Source organism: Lineus longissimus, chromosome 3, assembly GCF_910592395.1.
Source record: "Lineus longissimus chromosome 3, tnLinLong1.2, whole genome shotgun sequence".
NCBI classification, from domain to species: Eukaryota; Metazoa; Nemertea; class Pilidiophora; order Heteronemertea; family Lineidae; genus Lineus; species Lineus longissimus.
In genome coordinates this window covers 9,566,998-9,590,854 of record NC_088310.1, presented here as the reverse complement: position 1 = coordinate 9,590,854, position 23,857 = coordinate 9,566,998, and the positions used below count along the sequence as shown (strand labels likewise).

At 40.0% G+C, this 23,857-nt stretch overlaps 1 protein-coding gene across 1 annotated transcript in view; it reads left to right on the top strand.

Annotated features, from left to right (window-relative positions):
- LOC135485701 (tetratricopeptide repeat protein 8-like) overlaps positions 1-23,857 on the top strand; it is a 59,607-nt gene that overhangs the window by 16,164 nt on the left and 19,586 nt on the right. The window contains exon 11 of the mRNA XM_064768093.1: positions 18,919-19,047. Coding sequence (XP_064624163.1) covers positions 18,919-19,035 — 117 coding nt within the window. The 3' untranslated portion in view covers positions 19,036-19,047. The remainder of the gene's footprint in view (positions 1-18,918; positions 19,048-23,857) is intronic.

Sequence of the window (23,857 nt, the reverse complement as noted above, 5' to 3'; positions counted from 1 at the left end):
CAAGATTATTTGTACCTGGTCTGTAACGTGGCCAGCAAATACTCAATCCAAGTGTGCAGTAGCTGGTGATCAACTCATCCTCTCAAGCCGAGACGGCGTCACTAGGCCTATAAACCAAACAGGTGCCCAACCGTGGTAACACACAACATCTCCCTGGAGAATCGGTCCCCCAGCTGACGGAGAATCTTGTCTTAATCTTCTGTATTCAATGCAGGCATTCCAACTTTCAGAGCAGCATGCCCTGGATAGTGCCTGGTTGAGGCATGGGAAATATGCGCATCTCACGAAAATTACCATGACAAAACAACTACGCCGTTTATCATGCCCCCGGACTACTCGTGGGCAGTGACGTATGCCAGTTTTTGTGTTGCTCTTGTTCAGATTACAGTGACGTGAATGAAATGTATTTTAACATCTAGCCAGAATATCCCAGGATGAAATATTATGGCAAAGTACATCATCATCAAAAAGCCATTTCAAAATTAGATAATAAAAAGAAAGACTTAAATATCCTGCTATTTTCCATTATAACAATGATGTCCCATGACTAATTACAACCACTCTATTGATGTGTGAAACAATTTAATTAAAAGGCATCGACTCGATATCAAACCCATTAAACGAAGCCGGTTTCTACAAAAAACATTGCTGGTGTCTACAAAAAACGTTTTTAATTGCATGAGAGGTATAAGTTCAGTGCTTTAGGCAAACTGCACTCCTTGTATGAAGTGCTCCATTCTTTTTGTTGAACTTGGGCTTGCGAGGTACTTTACAGAATTGTCGAGCAAACTCATTAAGATAGACCAAATTGCAAATCGAAAAAAACGGCTGCAGACTGATTGGTTTTGTGGTTCAGGTCTGCTTGCATCCATATCAAAAAGTAGTTCTTGCAATTGATATAGGAAGCATTTGACCAGAAATAATTTAGCTTGAATTTGATATGGGTATAGATTGAGGCAATTTTTGAACCTCAGATCGTTTTTCAAGCAAAAAACTTACTTCTGGTAGTACGTTCCTGTAGTGTGGAATAGTCTCATTTGGTTGTGATCTTTCTTAAAGGTCAAGTTCTCTTATACATGTTGTTCACATATGGCCTGCTGGCGATGCTAGTGTAAACTCCTCTCAACAGGTGGCAGCACTGATAATTTGGTAAATGTGTGATTTCTGTTGGTTTTATGGGGCTGATATTGCTAGTCAATCAGTGACCACATGGTATAATAGAAATTTGTGTTAACAGAGCGAATACCCTTCAATCTGCTTGGAGAATGATGAAATTGATATTTGAACCACTGCTTGTTCAAATAAGGTTGAAGACAAGGTATTGAGGGCTGGAATGAGCATTTATACATTCACGTCATTTTGAATCTTTGTAAGTCAGTCGGGCATTCCTTTTTTGCAATTTTTCGAGTCGCTTGCCAATAATAAGGTTTGCCTTCATTCAAGCAAACAATATGCTGCGTGATATTCCCAAGGTTTGCTGCGATGCAAGTCAGTTGTTTTATCATCAACGGAGTAATAACCTGGATTTAATCAATCGCCTTTTTGCATTGTCACTGATGAATGTCGAGGATTGGTATCGATTCCCGAGTTGGTCATGGTTGTTCATTCATCCGAGGCAATCTCTTTTTCTCAGGTCTCAGAAAAGGTGTGAGTGTGTCAGTGGTTGGAACCAAGGACAGAAGTCAGATTCATATCAAATAGAATGAGGACTGGCCTCCAATATCAGACATCCTCGTTTTAAAAATCCGCTATTGGACGTGTTGGAATCAGTTACAGCCATGTTTTCATACTCAGTCAAAGATATATTTCTGACTGGACACTTGAGGTGTGGCATTTGTCTCCCTTCTCTGCCTTGACGATGCATCCATTAGCTTGCTTGATTTGCTATTAACTTGGTCCCGATGACATTGGTCATAACCTTGTAACAGGTGATTATGGCCGATTTGTCAATGTGAGGTAGCCATCATTAACACTTGTACTAAGTGGCCCCTGGGGAATTGTAACCTTGGACGTCAGAGTGGATTCCTCCATCGCGTTTGATAGATGACTGTCACACTTAAGGGCATTGCAAATGAGCAAGTAATAGCCCTGGGCAACAAAAACTACCCATATATGCGGTTGACTTCGCAGGTGCCTGCAACTAAAGTTTCAGTGATTGCAGGTTGCTGGCGTCAATATCATACTGGTTTGAAGTATCAATCCGGTTTGATATCAATCGCAGGTGCGAGTCCAGTCGCTTGCTTTTGAAGAAAACTCAGCGGTTGTACCGACCAGCAATAATTTTGGTATTTTGCCAAAAACAAACGGCCCTCGGTTTCAAATCGCTTGATTTTGAAGCCAGTGTTCAACGGGTGCTGTGATGATAGATTGAAAGTCAAAGCAATTTAAATCGCTGATTTGCAACATTTTAGAACTTCAGGAACTGGTGAACACAATGCCTAGAGAAGGTCTGTCGTGGTGATGTTTGTGTGTTGGTACCATGGTTCCGTCAGTGTCCAATCTCTTTATGTACAGTCTAAATCTCAATTGACATCCCTCAGTTGAGGTGAGATTTGAGGTGAAATTTGAGATTTGATCCCTCAAATCTCAATTGACATCCCTTCTGCTTCGTGTAAGTAATGCACAACTTACACGTAACCTACACACACATTGCATGCCAAGTTACGCGCCAAGTTGCGCGCCAATTCAGGGATGTCAGTTGTGATTTGGACTGTATGTTAAAGCCCCTGGGCCTCCTTAACCACAAAACAGAACAGGTCTGCTAAATTGCACTTCAGGCTACCTTAGCTTCACCTTATGACATTATAACTGTAGTTACAGTTCCCAAATGATTGTATATCTATGAAAAATTGATGACGTATCGTGTATTACCATTACAATAGGCAAGGCTCCCTCTATTATCTCACAAAAAGTCTCATTAAAGGCCTACGCCATTCTTAGAAGTTTTTAATTTGTAATTGAATTTAAAAATGTTCAATTGCGAAAATACATACTAAATATAAATTTCAACATTGCCATTGTGTAGACTGATATACAAATACTATGAATACCAAGTTTAAACAAATTTGCATTCACAATAACTGTACCACGGCATTTTGTATAAGTGGATTTCTATTTGACTGGACCACAAGTAATTACGAACGGCGTACCCCTTAAAAACAAACCAACTGAAGTCGATATTGCACAATGGAAGACATTATCGTGTCTAAATGAATAATTAACGTTGATCATCCATCTGTTGTAGTCATTGGATAAGTCTGTTTGATAGCATGCGGCCAATTATCGGGTATTGTTGCCTTATCAAGGCTGCAGCAATTGCGGCACGAAAAGGCAACATTACTCAAACTCCAGGCTGAATCACGCTGTGCCTAATGAGGCTGTTTTCTGCTACGTTTGAACAGTCTCATGACCAGGAATGGATAAGGCGGGTAACCCTAGACATGGACATCTTCCTTCTAAGAGTCATGTTAAGATCAGAAACTTCATATTCTTCTCTGTGCTGGACGAAAAATGTTGAGTAACAGAACAGACACAGAATTTACTCTTGCTGCAACACACTTGAGGGATATTACTGATGAAGTTACACCAGAGCACATCCTACTGTTGAAGTTACACCAGAGCACATCCTACTGATGAAGTTACACCAGACCACATCCTACTGATACAGTTACACCAGACCACATCCTACTGATAGAGTTTACACCAGACCACATCCATCCTACTGATACGGTTACACCAGACCACATCCTACTGATACGGTTACACCAGACCATATCCTACTGATACGGTTACACCAGACCACATCCTACTGATACAGTTACACCAGACCACATCCTACTGATACAGTTACACCAGACCACATCCTACTGATACAGTTACACCAGACCACATCCTACTGATGAAGTTACACCAGACCACATCCTACTGATGAAGTTACACCAGACCACATCCTACTGATACAGTTACACCAGACCACATCCTACTGATACAGTTACACCAGACCACATCCTACTGATACAGTTACACCAGACCACATCCTACTGAAACAGTTACACCCGACCACATCCTACTGATACAGTTACACCGACCACATCCTACTGATACAGTTACACCAGACCACATCCTACTGATACAGTTACACCCGACCACATCCTACTGATACAGTTGCACCAGACCACATCCTACTGATACAGTTACACCCGACCACATCCTACTGATGAAGTTACACCAGACCAGACCACATCCTACAAGACTGTCCCCTAGTTGCACCAGGATTTACGACAGAAATTCTGGCCCGCAGACACCAAATATTAAGGGAAAGCTGTGGGGAACACAGCATGACCTTGAAACGTAAAGCCCCTCATCTCCGCACAGGACTGTAGTTATAGTTTTAGACAAGTTGAATGCAGAAGAAGAAGAACTAACGAAGTTTACATGGTTTTGTATGGGGGCTAATTCTTGAATGAACTGAAAAATGTCTGCAGACATTCTACAGACTGTTTGTGAACACTTTTGGGGGTCCATCCATTGTGTCCGGCTGGGACACCCTCTGCACAGGGACCCTATAAACTACATTGGTGCCGGCCGGCATTATCTTGAGACACTCAGCCTTTTAAATAATATGCTGCATCAGAACATCAGCTGTCGCTCTACAACAAATCAGATCCCGATTTCAATCCCCAAATGTGATTTGAGCGATTACAAATTCATTAAAGTGAATTGGAAATCAGACGGTGCACCCTGGGACATGGCCCTTAGTCTCTATGTAATCTAATCTACACCATGTAACTGGAGGAAGAACTAATAAAACAGACATAGCGTGGAAAGATTAAAGATTTGAAAGGAGATGAAGGGAAACTTTATCGTGGTGACGTTGGTTTTAATCCATTTTATTTATGTAACTTAATTATTAATCTGTTTAAGATTGGTGATGCACATTTCTTAGAGATCAGCTGAAACTTTCAAGTTTAAATGCCATCAAATGTTTTAACATTTTTGCAGTCGAGTTTTTGTGAGTGCTCGCTCTCATCTCATCTCATGGAGAAGAACTTCGTTCTGACAGCAATGGTATTATCACAGAGGCAGGCAATATTCATCACATGTCTGCAGGAGTCATCTATAAAGTTTAATATCAGTCCCAAGGGTGTTCCGAATAGAGCACACCGCAAACGAGCAATTATTGTCACATGCGATTTAAATTGTAGGTATCGGCGATTTAAATCACTTGTTTGCAGGGTGTTTAAAGGATTGGATACATTAAATTTGAATCACAACTCTAAAACAACCACAAGTTCACAGCATGATGAATTCTCATGACACGATGAGGTCTAAATCTGTAACATATTTGTAGCATTTGTCCTCCTGATGATCATGATAACTTTTACTGCAGTTTTTGCCTCTCTCGGAGTCGTTTATGTGATTTGTTCCATTAGCATTTTTAAAAATTTGTTAAGGTAATTTGCAAATTATTTAATGGATGAGGAAGCAGAGCCAGACAGAGAAACCCATTTGTCACAAAAGAAAGAAGAAGAAAAATTTGATGTGAATTTAAATGATTTACTTCAATCATTGTTACATTAAAAAATCAATCGACTATTTCGTAGAGGAAATACGGCTTTCAGTTATAAAAGATTTCAAACTGTATAAAATGTGGCGAAAATCCTGTGTTTGACTGGGTAATAGAGCAGTGTGTTTCCTGGTGTTGAAGAAAATAGGTTTGTGCAAGATTTCTCAAAAATGTTCGTGGTGAGAATAGAAAAATGCTTTACAGTTGTACTTGAAATATGGTTCAAGGATTTGATGCCGAACTGGATGTCTCCCCAAACATCACGAGGTTGGAGCTGAAATGAAGGCCACATCAAGGTTTTGGGCAAAATGACAACCCCCTCCTGAGCAGTGTTTAAGGAGGCAATCGATACCGACACTGAGGTATCTACAGTAAAACCTCTCTAATATGGACACCCGCGGGACTGACAAGTGCTGTCCTCAATAGAGAGGTGTCCTGGTTAATGAGGTCAAATTGAATGGCAACAACAAATTTGGGACCAAAACTAGCATCCTTAAAAGAGAGGTTGTCCATAATAGAGAGGTGTCCGCTAAGGGAGGTTCAACTGTTTTTGATTCTAAAATACCTCAACTCAAATGGAATTGTACTATTGACTGCTTTTTGATTATTTTTATTTTTTGTACCAATCCAAGCTGTCCATGGTACCTTACACTAACAGCTGCCGCCAAAACGAGGCACAGTGCCAAATACACTATAAATTGTGCTCATTTGCATCCAATGTGTTATATAGAATATTTATCTACAACATGGCGTAGAACACTCAGTCACTTTAAAGTTCATGTCACTCCCTTGGCAGTGTGATGGCTATAGCCAACCAATAATGTCACGTCTAGCCAACCAGTGGTGTCGCTAATTGACTCACTTCACAGGGAGTACCCTTCCCGTGCTGTTGCCAGACTGTCCAGGGACTTGTCTCCAGTCTTCTCCGTGATGTTGGTCCATTCTCCCCCAGGGAAACTGGTGACTGCGGACGCCCAGGTGGATGAACTATTTACCTTTGTCTTATAAATGATTCATTATGACATTGCTGCCATTGTCAGCAACTGAGTTGAGTTCAACTGATGCATCGGATCAATGAGGCAAGTTGACTCTCAGTAGGAGGTACCTATACTTGAATTTTGACATTTCGGTCCCCACTTTCATCGTCCCATAATCACCCAGGATGAATGGGCGATCACCTAATTACCAAGACAATAAGCTTCTGGGTAAGCTTCATGGTCAAATTCATGAAAACCCAGAGAGAAGACATCTCAAGTATTAAGTTGGAACAAGGGTTACGCCCAGGTAACGCCAGGGTTGCTGAAGGGTGTTTAAGTTGGGAAAGTATTCCAATGAGGAACCGGCGTTAAGATAAATGCCAGTGGCGGCGCCACAATCGATCGTACCTTCTGACGCCATGACGTCATTTTCTGGTCTGTTGAAGTCGCATGAGGTCAATCACGGGAAACCATTGCGTACATTTTTGCACAGGATTTCAACAACAGAAAACGTGCCCAATAACTGGCATCGCTCATATTTTCCGCAAAATAATCTTAAGAAACTGATAGCTCAATAGATTTAAAACAGGAAGATGCAAACGTCGCCGAAATCGGTCGAAAATAAGCGATCGTTTTTGAGCTCAGAAATAACATGATATGCATTGGAAATGGAGAGTTTTGGTATGATCGATTGCAGCGCCACGTGGCGGATAAATCGCGCCGGTTCCTCATTGGTAGAGGGGAGTTGAAAAAAAGATGAGGTAGTTGTGTGTATCTGTTGGGTTTTCGGAAATTTGCGATTTTAATATGGTGGCAGCCATCTTGGATTTTGATATGGTGACCTACTTTCCGATAGGGTTCTTACCAATGCCTATAAGTACCCACATACCAAAGTTGGCTTTGATACATCCCTGACATCTGCAGATATCGCGTTCAAAAGTGCACTCACAAGATTTCGATGCATAAAGTGGCATCCATCTTGGATTTTGATGTGGTGAACTACTTTTCGATTGGGTTCTTATTATCATATTGATGCCTATATTACCCACACATCAAAATTGATATTGATATGGCGCTAACTTCTGCAGAAACATTGGATGAGAACAACATCTGTCCTGAAGAAGCCATCATGGACAATTGGTGAAACTGTCGACAATCTCCAGTAAATTTGAATCCAGTGGACAGATTGAACTTCATAGCGATATCATAGTATTGATTTTGAACCCTGTGAGGGGCTATTTGATTGATGAATCACCTGTCAGTGTGTGGGGGGCTAATGACCACAATTCAATCACCATTATTCAATTGAATGGCAAATGACTTCAGATGACCACTGTTCCCCACTTGGATTAGTATGAATATGAAATGATTCACATCTGTGGCCATCTCAAGCAAGCATGGGTCGTTTAAAGGGTCATGGCTTGGAGTCCAGTCTCTGAAGACAGTGTGTGAAGCGAAGGAGTTGTTAATTGGATATTATTGCTGTTAAAGTCCTAATTCTACTGTAATAATACAAAAAGGGTTTTAATACAAAATTTGATATGCGTTAAACGTTTTAGAGTTAACCATACCATGACATTTGCCCATATATGTTGACTGATCTGTTTCCTACAAATTTCATAGCATTTGGACCAACAGTTGATGATAAAAAATGTCCAAAATATACCAATGCATTTTCAGTTAAATTCCATTTTTCTCAAAAATGCAAAAATGAATTTCTATCCTTTTGGCATGAAACTCTTCACACAGCCGTGATGACTTAAGCTGAGCGCACACGGGCAACAAAATGACAAAAAAACCTGAAAACATTTGTTTTCAAATATTTCTTCACAATTTGTTGCCCGTCTGCGGGGGACAAAAACAAATGTTTTTCGAAAACATTTGTTTTTGAAACAGTTTTCGAATATTAAACATGCAATATATTTTTGACCTAGTCAAAATGTTTTTCGTCAAAACGTCGCCCGTTTGCGGGTGACTGCAACGAAACGTAAAACATTTTTGCGTCATCATCGTCATTAGCCAATCACGATGACGTTCAGCGTCATGTGATACCAACCAAGCCAGGTCAAAATGGCAGCGCCAATTTTAAACGAAATGGAGTTGATTGTGGATGAAGAATTGCATGAAATAATATGGACGACTGAGCTCGAGGGCAGGTTGGTCGAGCTGTGGCAGGAATGGCCTGCCCTGTTCGAGGTGACCTCGCCGCTCTACAGCGATAAAAACAGGCGGTATGCCGCAATTGCTGAAATAGCAAAAACCCTAGTGGGGGTGGAGGATAATAAGCAGAGGGCCTACCCACCGCGCGCGAGTTTTGTCGATTATACGAAAAGATTATACTAGTATATACGCGTATGCGCTGCCCTCTACAGCAACAGTATAGAACTATGAAGGAAAATCAATGGATATGTCGTTTGGGAAAAAGAATTCCGCGGCCGGGCCCGCCAGCCCCCCCCATTTCAAAAAGCTGGATCCACCCCTGTACCTCAATGATGGGACGCACCTGTCGCAAGATATCTGAGGGTTATGGCTAACCTCTCCCCAGCAGTAATTGACCTTCGCATATTTGTGTCTGTTTTAGTTATGATCCCTTCAACCCTTTGCAGAAGGATATCAAATCCTTCTTCATCTAGTCTGAAGTATCACTTGTACATCTTGGGATATTCAGTCCTCAGTTCCTGGACCAGATTGGCGTAGGATCCCTGTTCAATTCGCCTCTGGATCCATGACCTCGCCCACATCGTTCTATTTTTCCGTCGGCGACGGCGGTTACGAAGAACGATCAGAAATGCTAAAATTGTGAGGCGGTTGTTATGCATGGCGGCGGCCATCTTGGAATACGTGGGTGTGACCGGGGGTGTGACGTATGGCGCAACCATGGTTACCCCTTGTTTTTGACGTGACCTGTGACGTGACCGTGTCATTTTGTCTCCCGTGTGCGGGTGATTGAAACAAACACGACAAAGACGCAAAACATTTCGAAAACAACTGAAAACAAATGTTTTCAGTTTCGCTGTCATTTTGTTGCCCGTGTGCGCTCAGCTTTAGACCACCATCGCTACACCACAGCCACCCTCCAAGAGACAACAATCAGCCAGAAGTTCCCTCCCAGCCAGCCAATATCATACTTGGTCGATCAATTATCTAAAATAACATGTGGTCAAACATTAGCCTGCATAATTTCTCAGTCAAAACACTAAAATCGACAAATCTGTTGGAAAATAGCAATATTTATCACGCTCTCACCATGGGTGAAAGATGAGGAACGGTCGAAGGGTGGATTTGTGAATGGGCTGATTACTCACCGCAGTTTGATCAGCGTGAATAAACGCCGTAAAAGCATCGACAATCAGGCTTACGGCTCTGCAGGTGGATTCGAGGTCATCTTTTGTTTCGTTCGAAGGTAATCCCGACAATGAATGCAAAGTCGCCTCTTCATTCCCCAATACTGGGAAAGATGAGATTGGGAAGGCAAGGTTAGTTGTACTTATCGATCGTTGAAGGCTTTTAGTCATGTTTCATTGTCAGAATACGAGCGCAATCAAAATTCTGTCACTTGATAGATTTTTGATGCAATGCATTACCCATGATTGGATGCATTGTTTGAAATCATTGGTCAATGAATTTGAAGTGATATTTGATTGTGTTGCTTTAAGTGATGGATAACATCTTTTTAAGTGCGCAAATTATTTGGTTTTAAAATGCTTTGTTGTTTTGTTTATCTGTTGTTTGCAGCTTTATTCGAATATTTCCCTACATCATGTACATGTAACAACAAATATATGCGGCTGACTTATTTCTTGATAAATGTTATCATCGAATGTACATGTAAGAGCAAATGTTGTAAAGGGGAAATTATCTTGAAGATTTTCGCATTTTTTTCTATTTTCAGTGTTTTATATGGTTTTATCTAAGATTGCACAGTTTACTATAAAAAATGTTTGCAAAATACTCTCAGCTCATCTGTATAAGACCAGATCATATATTTCTTGCCCACCCATTAAAGGGAACTGGAACCGCCGAGCAATTTATTCAACTTTTCGACTTTCACCGCCCGAGAAAGTCAAACTTCCAACTTCCTATTCGAGTTCAGATTTGTAGCTCCGCCCCCAGTGCCCGAGCATTCGCAGTTCAATTTGTTATTATTGAGAATCATGTGAGAATCACGTGAGAATCACGTGAGAATCACTTGAGAATCACGTGAGTCATGCGATCTTCCATTCATGAGTTTTCGTAGTAAATTCCATAGTAGTGACGTCACTCAATGATTGACAGCTAGGCGCCATGTTTCATTCATGCCTCGTTCTGATCACCCGATACGCGGGAAATGAAAACGAGGTCATACGAACAGGCTTGGCGGTTTCAGTTCCCTTTAACTACATGTAGGATTACCCAAAATCAAGATGCCAACCAATAAGGTCTGACAAGAACTTTTATAGGCCTACCACCCCTAACCTGGATGAATATCCTTATGAATAAACATCATCAATGTGGTATTGGGCGATATTATCAACCTGGGCTTATAGAGCCAAGTTGGGAGTATCTAGGCTTATATATAGGAGTTTTACCAGAAGAAAAAACCACAGTGATTGCATGTGCGTTGGACATGCTGGATGATGGTTGTCTCTGGCTTGGAGTAATCTTTATTATGATTTATGATCGTTAAATTAAATGCAACCAAATTAGTGAAAATCTCGTGAGAATATATCCTTCAACTTGCTGAGTGATTTATTTTGTTGCCTCTCCACTCAAGGTCATGGTTTCCATTCAAAGCATGGTTAGCTTATTGATATGAGTGATATGAAATATTCATCTCTGATCCATTAATGTAACCCTTGAGTTTTCTTCAACATGTTCAATGAAGCTTTGCCCTTGTTCAAATCCATTTATTCAAAGACTTTAGCACAATGGAGTGTTGTATTTCAATGCGCTGATGATACCTGATGCTGGCATTTAGTACAAAGTATAAAATTATGGCGAATTTGGGATTTTAACCTTGCACTGGGACTTGTCACTTTCAGAATGCTAAATAAAAATCTGAATGTAAAAATACATTATTCATGGAACACTTATTTCATGATAAAGGTTCTTGATGCTTTCAGAACTGTGTAGTTTTTATGTCGATGACCACTTCAGAGAAGTTGGCAAAACTGTGGGGTGACAAATTGTTGTATAAAGCATTTATATTAATCAAAATCAAAGGTACTTTAAGAAGCTGATAGATATCAACGTTCAACACAGTGCCTTTGGGACAGCTAGGTCATATGTGGCCCGTCCTAGCAAAACCAGTCGCATGTCGTACATAAGATGAGCCTAGATGACACCAGGAGATAATAGAAGAAATTGATGTCGTCAGATTTCACAAAAGGCAGACAATAGTGAAATGAACAAACAGTCCATCTCAACCTGCAAAGCTCAGAGCGACATGCGACTGGTTTTGCTGGAACGGATCACATATGCTAGTTTCTGAATGAAACCCTATTATAAGCCATATATATCGTCTCATCACGCTGAAACTAGAGCTAACTGATCAGGACTAAGTAGCAAAAAGGCCATAGTCGGAACCCTCAAACTTAGATCATGAGTTGCGCACCTCTACCAATATGTCACCACATGGGACGCCACATCTATTGATGAGAGGATCTCGATCCCAACTTACAATCACCCTCCCCCATTTCCATGTAAGCAACCCCTATGATTTATGTACGATTACCGATGGACATTTTAATTAGAATTCATGATATTGGTCCATAAAGGAGATTGACCATCTTAAGATAATTGGATGCCAGTTGGTTGCCATTGTATTGGTTACAGGGGGTAGATGAGATATCGAGGTTTGAGACAGTGGCACTATTGGATCAGTTTAATCCATTAACCCTTTCTAAGCTGGTGGAGATCCCTGGTGAGTGATATATCTAAAAACCTGGTAAGTCGTATATCTAAAGGATGTTTTACAGAAAACACCAGTGTTACAGAAAACACCAGTGTTACAGAAAACACCAGTGTCACACTACAGCTATTTTTGCATTCTCCCTATGGATAGTGATGGGTTTCACCGATATCCTGGCTTAATATTGTTTGCCTTAAGCCCATGCTAATAACAATGAAGAAAACAAACCCAATGGATCATCATACCTGCATGATCAGCGGCAAAGTATCTCAGCTTTCCAGTTATGGCCTTAAAGCCTCATGAATTTAACTTGAAAATTGATTGTATGGTATTCCTGTTCCAACATGGCCTCATACTCAATAGCTAATTCTGCAACACTGATTTGTAATAGGATAAATAATATGATTCAACTAAAATGTTATGATTTGGACCGGCAACACTGACCAGATGCAGGCAGACTTGTAGCCACAGTTAATAAACTTCTGCTTGTAGTGATATGACTCATATGACCTTCACAGTTGTCAACATCTTCCTGCCAGTTAGGATATGGAATGACATTTGACGAGAGGCAGTATTATTTCATGCATGTTGTTGTTTTTGCAATCATTCAGAGACACACCCAACGATATTTCGAATTAACTCATAAGCCGTCTTTACAGTCTACTTCAACTTACTTTGTGGTGTACACTGTATGATGCAAGTTTTCTTCAGATATTTTGGGTTTCTGCGTGAAAATGCCTTTTCGTACATTCTGGTACAATACAAGAGTTAAATGCATAGAGACAGGAGAGGGGATGGATGATCAGTCCAATTGTCATATTATAGAAGGGTCCACATTCTGATTCCCAGTAGCCATTTTGGCAAGAATCCTGCTAAAATGAAGAAAAAAATCTATCGATATCGAGACAGGTGGTCATTGCAGGACCAATCCCAGTACCCCGAAAAAGGCCATTCCCGGCCTCATATAAAAGCATTTCTAATTTCATGCCCAAACTCCCCTTTAAGTATTATCAAGGTTGTTATCAAGAAATTGCCTTTTGATAGTTCTTCAGTATGCTTTCATCATAAAATGTTGATTTAACGTTGCGCTGATTGCTACATGCACTTTTCATTTGTGGAAATACTCGACCAATAATTCGGCTTTGAACGACCCATCAACTGTTGATAATGTTTTATCAAGGCTGTTTTCAAGATGCTGCCTTTTGATAATTCTTCACGATGTTTACTCTCATCATAAATTGTTACGCATATTGCTATTGCACTTTTCATTTGCGAGAATACTCGACATATAGTTTGAGTTCTGATGATCCATCAACTGTTGAGGTGTTTTCCCAAGAACGATTCGAGGACCACTTGTGGATTCATTTTCCACCAGCAGACGTTCATATGAATATTGCATTGAAGTATTTGGTATCTGTTGGTATTTTGTACCAGATCCTGCTATTTTGAATTATTCTTAAGGGGATGATGGCCTGGGCCTGGACATATTTTCGCAGTTTACGCAAGTGCATGATCAAATGCGAACTTAAAAATCTAAAAAATGCATTAACCATTTCATTTCGACAACAAATGCGATATCAACTCCATTCGCCAAATTTTAACATTGTGAAAAATATCTCGGTCAGATATTTTTGTTGATGGCTTTGACTGAGTGCACAATGTAATCTGTTCCGGCTGCAAAATATTATCATACATTGCAGTCCTCTAATGGATTTTCTATGTCTTGATATCAGAGATATCCAACTCGTAAACCCACTGACGAATAGGAATGATTGCCAGTAGAAAAACTTGTAAAAACATAAAAGGTAAATATAATAGATAAAGAGAGAGATTTGACTTCTATTTGCTTGATGTCTTCCTGTGGGTCCCAGTAGTAATGTTGTAAATGCGTGGATAATCTAATAATCCTGGAAATAGTTTTATCCGCAGATATAAGGTTGGTTGTGTAGTCATTTGATCAAAGATTTGATCCCATGTGGTTTTCATAATGTGCGTGTCAGTTCTTCGCATCCATTTTCCTGTCCGCCTGCATTGTGGACCAAAATGCCAATTTCTATTGGACAAGTATCCCAGTTGACCGAAATATGCCTGGTCTGAAAATTTGTGGGTAGTATCAAAGCTAGTCTAGTATTGAATGTTTTATCATGTCCAATTTGAAGACTCTTGGAAGGTTGGGCTATATTTTCTTTCGACATCAAGTCTTCTTCTCTACATTCACAGCCTCTCTGTACATTTTCTCATACATGTAGTATTAACATGATTAAGCACCTGTTGGTACAAGTGCAGTTCAGGACCAGTTGGGTTACTGCAACTTGTGACTCCATAGGCCTGGAAAAGATGCCAGGTAAAAGAAACCTTGGTTTTGTGATATGTTGCTGGTTTGTTGTGAAAGTTTCCTTCATTTCCTTTAGACCATTCTTCATCCCAAATAAACAACTGCAGGCAGTCCTCTAGCAGAAATCGTGGTCAAGCTGGCCAATATAAATGGTTTTACAACCGTAATAAAACGTTGCAGTATTAGCTGGATCAGATGCCATGGTTGTATTGATTTCAATACTCACCCAATCTCGGCCTTGGATTGGGTAAATAAACTCCTAACATATTGAGCACGAACACCCAGTGCATTCTCAGGTTATTGATGCTTGAGACTATATTGACAGGCACGCCTAATGGCAGCAGACAGCCACTGGCGCCATCCAACATTTTTTTGGCAGCACCTAGGAAAAATGACAGAACACCGCTGGCAGGATCCAGGCACATTCATTGGTCATTCCGGCAGCCCTCAAAGTGATTTTGGCGGCATCTGCAACTGTCTTCTCAGGAGAGGATCAAAAGACACTGTTTCAGGCTTCCAAAATGCAAATTTTCTCATTTCTCATCGGTGGCAAGATGGCATGTTAGCACACCATTAAACCCTGACCATTCACCAGGAATCTACATCCCTACAAAACTCTTATTACCCTCCCTTTGTATTAAGACAGATGAGAGAAGACCATCGAATAGTGCCGCGGAAGATTTTACAGCCCCTTGGTGAGATGAGATGTCATAAGATGCTTTGGCACGCTAGCAGGAGTAATCAAATAATGTCAAGGGAAATAGGGGGGTAATAAATGGACACTTTACCGGTGATAGGGATACTTAATCTGTGATCATATAGATTGCTGTAGTGATTATAGAAATTGTTTTGTGTCCTATCAATTCGGTTGGGAATATGTGGGATTCGTAGTGTTTAGGGGGTCAGATAACAGATATTCTAAGCCATCAGATGTTAATCAGACTGCTGATCTTGTCTATCATTGGATGCAAAGTATGATATCAAAAGCATGATGCCACAAGCAGCCTAGCCTAAATACTGGTTGGGGTGCTGCTTTTCATACCTTTCAAGTTAGTTGTATCATTAACCTGTGTTCCAATTCTGGTTTCAGATAGTTGATGTCAATCTTTGTTTATAGTTGCAGCTGTTTTGTTGACAGTGAAATACTTGGCTAAATTTATTGCTGGTGTGTGAGAGGGAAGCAATATTACTTTTCATTTCACAATGTGGATTTACAAATCATTCATGTTCGAAAAATATGCTGTGCAAGTTAAATACGTTGACAGCAGGGGCGGATCCAGTGAGACACTGACAGAAAAAGAGGGGTGTGCACTGAATTTCTCATCGAAATTCCTGGTGTTCTAAAATTTTATGGTAAATTTCAAAGATTATTCATGAAATAGCGGGGAGTGCAACTGGTGGCACCACCCCCCCCCTTTGATCCACGTTTGGAAAGGGTTAAAGTATAGCCAATTACAGAGACCATCCCAATATCCAACTGTTGCTTGCCTTGCTACAAAGGACCCCCATCTTCCATTACCCTGTCAAAACAACACGCCTCCTTCAACTCTTGTCTTGTTTAAACATGGAGGACCTGTGGCCTTCTCGAAACATCTTTAAATGTCAATAAACCTCTTCCCATTTCGTTGCAATTTCCTCTTGTAGCTCTTGTGACGAATCGATTTGAAAATGTTCCGCACTCGAGGTTCATTTTGAGAATATATCTGACACACCGATATTGGCTTCGGGAAGTTTGTCGAGTTCCGTGATGGCAAGGTTCATGGCTTGCACTATGTCTCTTTGCTCAACCTGTGCCTTGTTGAGGCCAAAGTTCTCAAAGTAACAGTTCGTTATTTTTGTTTTCGTACTCCTTTATGAGAGAATAAAGAGAGAGCCATGCAATCTCGGAGATTGGTATGTCATGGTGCTATTTACTGGTCTTAGTCTGACTTTCTTTTCAAACTTCACAAATACCAGTACAGTAGAACCTCTCTATTAAGGACACCTTCGGGACTGGCAAGTGCTGTCCTTAATAGAGAGGTGTCCTGATTAGAGAGGTCAAATTGAATAGAAACTACCAATTTGGGTCCAAAACTAGTGTCTTTAATAGAGAGGTTGTCCTTAATAGAGAGGTGTCAGCTAAGGGAGGTTCCACTGTACTTTGATAGATCTCGAAGGGGTACATGGTTTGTTTTAAATCGTTGGTCTCGGAAATCTAAATGTGGTAATACACAATGAAGTAGAACAGTTATCATGCATACAACTTTGCTGAAACCTGGTGTTCGATAGTATTTGTACATCTGTCTACACAACGGTAGTATTTGTATATCTGTCTACACAACGGCAGTGTTTGTATATCTGTCTACACAACGGCAGTGTTTGTATATCTGTCTACTCAATGGTAGTGTTTGTATATCTGTCTACACAATGGCAGTGTTTGTATATCTGTCTACTCAACGGTAGTGTTTGTATATCTGTCTACACAATGGCAGTGTTTGTATATCTGTCTACTCAACGGTAGTGTTTGTATATCTGTCTACACAACAGCAGTGATTGTATATCTGTCTACACAATGGCAGTGTTTGTATATCTGTCTACACAACGGCAGTGATTGTATATCTGTCTACACCACGGTAGTGTTTGTATATCTGTCTACACAATGGCAGTGTTTGTATATCTGTCTACTCAACGGTTGTGTTTGTATATCTGTCTACACAATGGCAGTGTTTGTATATCTGTCTACTCAACGGTAGTGTTTGTATATCTGTCTACACAATGGCAGTGTTTGTATATCTGTCTACCCAACGGCAGTGTTTGTATATCTGTCTACACAACGGCAGTGTTTGTATATCTGTCTACACAACGGCAGTGTTTGTATATCTGTCTACACAATGGCAGTGTTTGTATATCTGTCTACACAACGGCAGTGTTGAAATTTATATTCAGTACAGATTTACCCAAGTGGACATTTTCAAATTACAATTTTTTTACAAACAGCGAATGCCTTTAAGAATTCATTGAAAATTTGTAATATGTATTGTTAACTACAAATTTTCTGAGGGGGTCAATTTCCCGGTTTTGACAAATAAATTAGAATTTCAGAGCTGGATACTTAATCCAGAACAATCTACCAATCTGTAGGTCGACTATTGTTGAGATGCTCCCTCATCTCTGGCAGACAGTGTAGGCATCGACTCTCAACACAGTTGACGTGGTTGACACAAATCCTCTGTCGCTTGAACTAATATTAAGTGCATGTTTGTACGGTGGTTACCACATCATCAAAAAGTTTGGAAAAAAACAAAAAAATCTTACCGATTGCCATGTTCACTGTCTCAAGTAGTCTGGTGCCGATATTTGAAGTTGTTTATTTCATTGTAATCAGTCTGGGGTGGAACACTTTTTCTGATGCTGGCCAGGAAGTAGGATTTTGGTTGTTATTTGTTGCTAGCTCACAACAGAAGCTGTTGATTTAGATACCGGATACATGGCTTTTGGTTTTTACTGGAATGGATTGGAAACATTGGCTTACTCCACTTTGGAGTTTACTGGGAGGTTTTTCTCCCTGAAAGAAATGTTTGGTCAATCTATGTTTTTGGAATCTGGTGCTTAAAAAGACCAGCTTCCTTTGTACAAAATTTGCACTGAATTTGAGATTTTCCGCTCATTTGGCTGCATACTGCATTTCTTTAAAGTACGGCATGAGGCGTGTGAAATATGACAGCTGACTATGTGAATCTTACGTAAACCCAGCTTTAAAACTTGTTCATGCTTCAAACCGAGTATACTCGGTTCGCAATCCGTGTATACTCGGTTCACAAACCGAGTATTCTCGGCTGTGAAAAAAGTGAATAACTTTTGAAAGAAAAATGTCCTGGGACCTTTGACATTTGTTGTGTAATTTACATGTTTTTGTTCTGAACTTCGACTATTTCCAATGCATCCATGTGACTGAAGTTGCCTTAATCTCCTTATAGTTACCAAAATGGTTAGGGGTCAGATCTACAGGCTTTTAATTAGCTCATGATGTTAAAATCATATCTCTTTCTTTCAGTTTGTTGATTTCCAAGTAGTTATGAAAACACCCAGAGGTTGCTGGACAGGACCATGCTGATCCCAATGGGTCAGATATTTCAGCTGATATTAATGATATAATGTTATGTCGTTTCAGCTTGGTGATTTCCAAAGCAGTTACAATGCCATCCAAAGATCGCTGGACTCATTCAGTGACCATGCTGATTCGAAAGAGCTGCTGCAACAATTGGAAAAACACTTCTCTCTGCTGTGATCCCGAAAAATGGTAAGAAAAAGTTTTGATTTTTTAAATTAATTTATGATTATAACATTGAACATTGAATTCTTAGGGATCATCTCCAAATTATTCGCCACAAATTGTTAAGTGAGTCATTACGCTGAAATGAAAAGCATATTATCCCGGTCTCCACAGAAATCAATCGGGGCTTTCTAGGACCAGCCAGAAGGTGCTCAGCTGAACTCGACCAGTAGGGGGAGCCAAGCTGTTGCTTGGCAAACAGTTCACAGTATTTGGCCATGGACATGATTGAGAGATGTTAGCAAGGCCTCTGAATCCTGACAAAAAAAGAATGACTGAACACTCAATGTGTCAGTAGGTATGATAGTTCAACTAATATTCCACCAGATGCCTCTGGTCGCTGACTGACTTTTTCACTCGGATGGATTGGCCGCTTATCTACATGTAAACTGTTTAGCTTTCATGTAAAAAAGCTGTTTATCTTTCTAAATTTGTTCAAGGTCTCAATATTTGACCTAAAAGTATACATTGCATAAATTCGGTTTACTATAAAGTCATTAGACATGTTGGATATTTTTGTGTAAACTATTTTAGGATTTGCCAAAGTTGCAAGGAGATATATTGATTGCTTATGTCATTGGATCTAACCGAAATACCTCGATACATACAAGTAATCCCAAAGTATCATAGCTAAGCTTATTTGGCTCATAGCCTAGGCCTGTTTCTGATGGATTTTCTCTTCATCTAGTGATCATCAACATCTTTAGGGACAATATTTTGTACCACTGTTGTACTATCATCACTAGCTGTGTCTCACTTACCAGGCTTGGCTAAAAATCCTTTGCCCATTTCGATGTCCTTTAAAGGGAGACTAAAGGCAGGAGCCAGGTAGTAGGTCAGATTAAGTTAAGCCACATGCACAAGTTATAAATCTGCAGTGTGAAGTGCCAGAAGATTCTGATTAAATTTTAGCGAGCGTGCTCGTTCGATGTATGCATACTTTAGTCTACTCAAATCCTTGGTTGCAAGTGGATAGTCTTAAGTTGGGCGATAACCAGTGCTACATAGCATATGTTTATCATTTGGAGAAAAAAGCCAAAGTAATCACAGAATTCTAGTTGCTTCTATCATTAGCTGTCGAAGGTATCTGGTAAATTTGCCAAGAAAAAAATTCGGAGAGTGAGAGCGTGCCAAGATATGCAAGCATTTGGTAAACCTAGGTAATGGGGCTTGGGCAACATCCTTGGTGGTAGCTCTTATATATGCCAGTTTCCTGTGCCGCAAGGAAAAAAATTTGTTTGCCTGGTGGTGAAGGGAGACTTGGCTTGATCCATCATGTCAAAATAGTTTCTTTCCCATTGGCTGCCATTTTGTACCACACGAGAGATGTACACAACATTCTGATTGGTTGACGAACAAGATTGATTGCGCAGTTCTCTGCTGACTTGTATAAAAGCACTACATCTGAATGAGCTCATACCATGGAAACTGGGCCCGCACTTCCAATCTGAATGTTCTACACCGCCAAAGTTCCTATTGGAATACAGAGCAGCATTTGGTTTGTCGCTCTGAGCAGTGTGTAAAACTAGACATAGCTCGAGAGGCCTCCAGAGACTAAAGAAACCATTATCACCTCAAACCATCGTTGGAAAAATGGAGATACTCTAAGTTGGCATTGACACAATATGCTATTATACCCCCCCCCCCCTTTTGAGTGAGCCTACTCAAGAATTCTGCCAGAGGAGATAGAAATGAGGGGGGTTAAGGTATACATTATGTTGGAAAAGGCATCCATTGGTGGAGTTTAAAATTCTAAAATGACACCTTTTGCAACATAAATAGAGCCATAAGAAAGTGATAGTAAGTGGTACGCTATTTGAAATTTCTGGTGGTCGAAGAAAATACAGTTATGCACAGTGCTGTTGTACAGTTACAAACTTGCTGAAACTTAGTATTTCTGTCAACCAAATTGCTGACATTTATATTTAGTCCGTATTTACACAATTGGTTATTTTTCAAATTCAATAACAAATTTCAAATTTTTAACAAATTGTGTGGGCCTTTAAGCATTGGTTACTGCCTGCCCTCATTATGACCTTGTTACAATTCAATTGTCATTCCTGTAAAATTGCATCAGTTTAAGCGCATCCACAGATAAAATTATGCTTTTGACCTTTGGAGATTTATGGTAAGTGTCCTACACCATGTTGTAATAACCATTTCACTGGCTGTAATGGGTGACAATGACTAAATAGGGTTAGTCATGTTGCAGACATTCCGATAGGGAACGTTTATAAAAATGAGTTGAGGATAATTGGGCTTCTAATAGCATGATTTGATTTTATCTTTATTAAATTGTGATAAACTGTATCAGTTGATGTTTCCTGGTTTGTCCAACAACTACTTTCTATGAGTGCCTGTTGTTCCATTGCTTGTACCATAGCACTTTCAGAAAGACATTTACCTTTGAAGTACAGTGGAACCTCCCTTAGCTGACACCTCTCTATAAGGACAACCTCTCTATTAAGGACACTAGTTTTGGTCCCAAATTGGTACTTTCCATTCAATTTGACCTCTCTAATCAGGACACCTCTCTATTAAGGACAGCATTTGGCATTCCCGATGTTGTCCTTAATAGAGAGGTTCTACTGTAGTGTAATGTATGGGTTGGTGCCCTCCAGGTTCCTGCTCCCAAGACAATCTCGACAACACTGATATCTCCTTATATTATTTATTACGTCTCCCCTCGATGAGAGCCAAGGCTATTCCCTTGAACTACAAATCTATCCCGTGGTATCTCTTGGCTAGTTACGTAACAGAGCCTGGCCTGGATGGCACAGGATGTTCCTTTTGGCTGTTGCCAAGGATATCTATACAGAGCTATATATTACAGTAGTATAACATTGATACAAGAACACAAGCACCAAATGTTCAAATATGGCTCCTGGCAAATATCATCAGTCACAATTTTGATTCCTGTCATTTTTTGTCTGGTAGCCTTTGACATCACAAGACGCACCAATTTAGAAAAATATTAATTTGTGAAAAGAGAGAGCATCATGGACATTAGTAATACATTTTGAATGGTTTGTGGTGACTGGCGTAATGTTTATGACAATTTGTGACTCTTTGTTGAAGACAACTTCCAGTGCGTTATTTGGCCCCTTGGCCTGAGTTTATTCTTATCCCTTCTGTCAGATGCAACCTGTGGTTCCCGGTAGGGTAAAAAAAGAACCACCGTGATGTATTCATTATGACCTGATTTCAATCTCCCTACGAACCCCAAAATGTGTAATGATAATTAAAAACATGATTTATATCTTCCTTCATCCCAAATTACATGCATAGATAATGTAATTGATCTGATAAATCACATACTATTGTAATAATTGCTTTCAGAGCGGAGTTGTTTGTCATTCATGACGGTAAATCAAGGACTTGGGTCCATATCTGTGCCTTTATGCAGCGCACAGGTGACGCATCAGTTGTGCGTAACTTCCACAAAAAGTAGAAAGGATGTCAATTGTGATTTGGACAGTTGCATCGATTTGGAGTTTCACAAATCAGTTATACATTTAAAACTGCAATGACAACTTGCGGCATATGACAAAATGTTGGCAAAGTGCATTCAAGTTACTTGACTTGTTAAAACGTTTAAGTGTAGGCCTATGTACCTCTGACAACAACCTGGTATATAAAGAATTATCACTCAACTCGTGTATCAGGTCAAGCCTTGCAGATCAACAGGTGCCTTCCTGTTTCAAGCTTGATGGATTTCCCCTTATCGTCTTGAGTAACAGAGATGGTTCACTTCCTCCTGTCCACCCACAACATCAGTATCAGTCTCTTCAGCTTCCATCAGCATATAGTTCCAATTTCTTGTCAATTCCGAATCATTTAGGATATTAACAGATCATTATGTAGTACTATTTAGACTGTCTTGTGCAGTCAGTATGTTATCATCATTTCTGTTTGGGTTAGTTAGGAGGATGAAAGAAAGTTGTTAGGTAAAAAAGGCAAAGAATTTGTTAACCAAACGAGAAGTTGGTACATTTCATACATATAATTAGATAATGACTTCATGACCTCTACTGATAAAGACAGTCTTATCCAAAGCACTCCTGAACTAATGTATAGAGAGAGAGCAGCTCTCATCCTTGACACACAAGGCTGAGAGTTGCGACATCATCTGTACAGCAAGGCAGGGAATTTTGAACTTCATGATGAGGGAGTTATTCTCAATGGGTGATGAATAAAGACTAGCAAATGCTTTTATCTAAAACTCCTTGTACATTTACACCAGGCCTTTCTGTACACAATTGAAGTAAAAGCATTCGCTAGTCTTTATTCATATTGCCCATTGTCTATTGTGAATCTCCTGCATGTATCCTACCGTTCTCCACGAGTAGCGCTGGCCAAGAAGCCTGTTTCGACCTCCAGGCTAGCGCTGCCTCTTGGGAATGCAGTGGTATGGTAGGAAGTTGGCACCCTGCAGTCAGCGTAGGTGTAAGAAATCATCGAGCGTTGCCAAATGTTAGAGGTAGCAGATATACTCAATAGATTTCATGGAATTTTGTCTAAAACGATGTTTGCATCCCGAAACGTTAATAGTATAGCTACCTGTTTCTAGCTTGTTTCTAAATGAGCCCAGCTTGGCTTGGTGGATGGGTGGTGTCCTGTTTTTAGCATTTGAAGGGGTCACTTGAGTTTATTCCTCATTTCATACAGTTACAATTCATGTGGTAAAAACAGCTATGTAGCAAATTTTAGAAATAGATTTGGACCCATAGTTACGTTTGAGATCATGATTGTTTATATCTATAACTATCAAGAATTG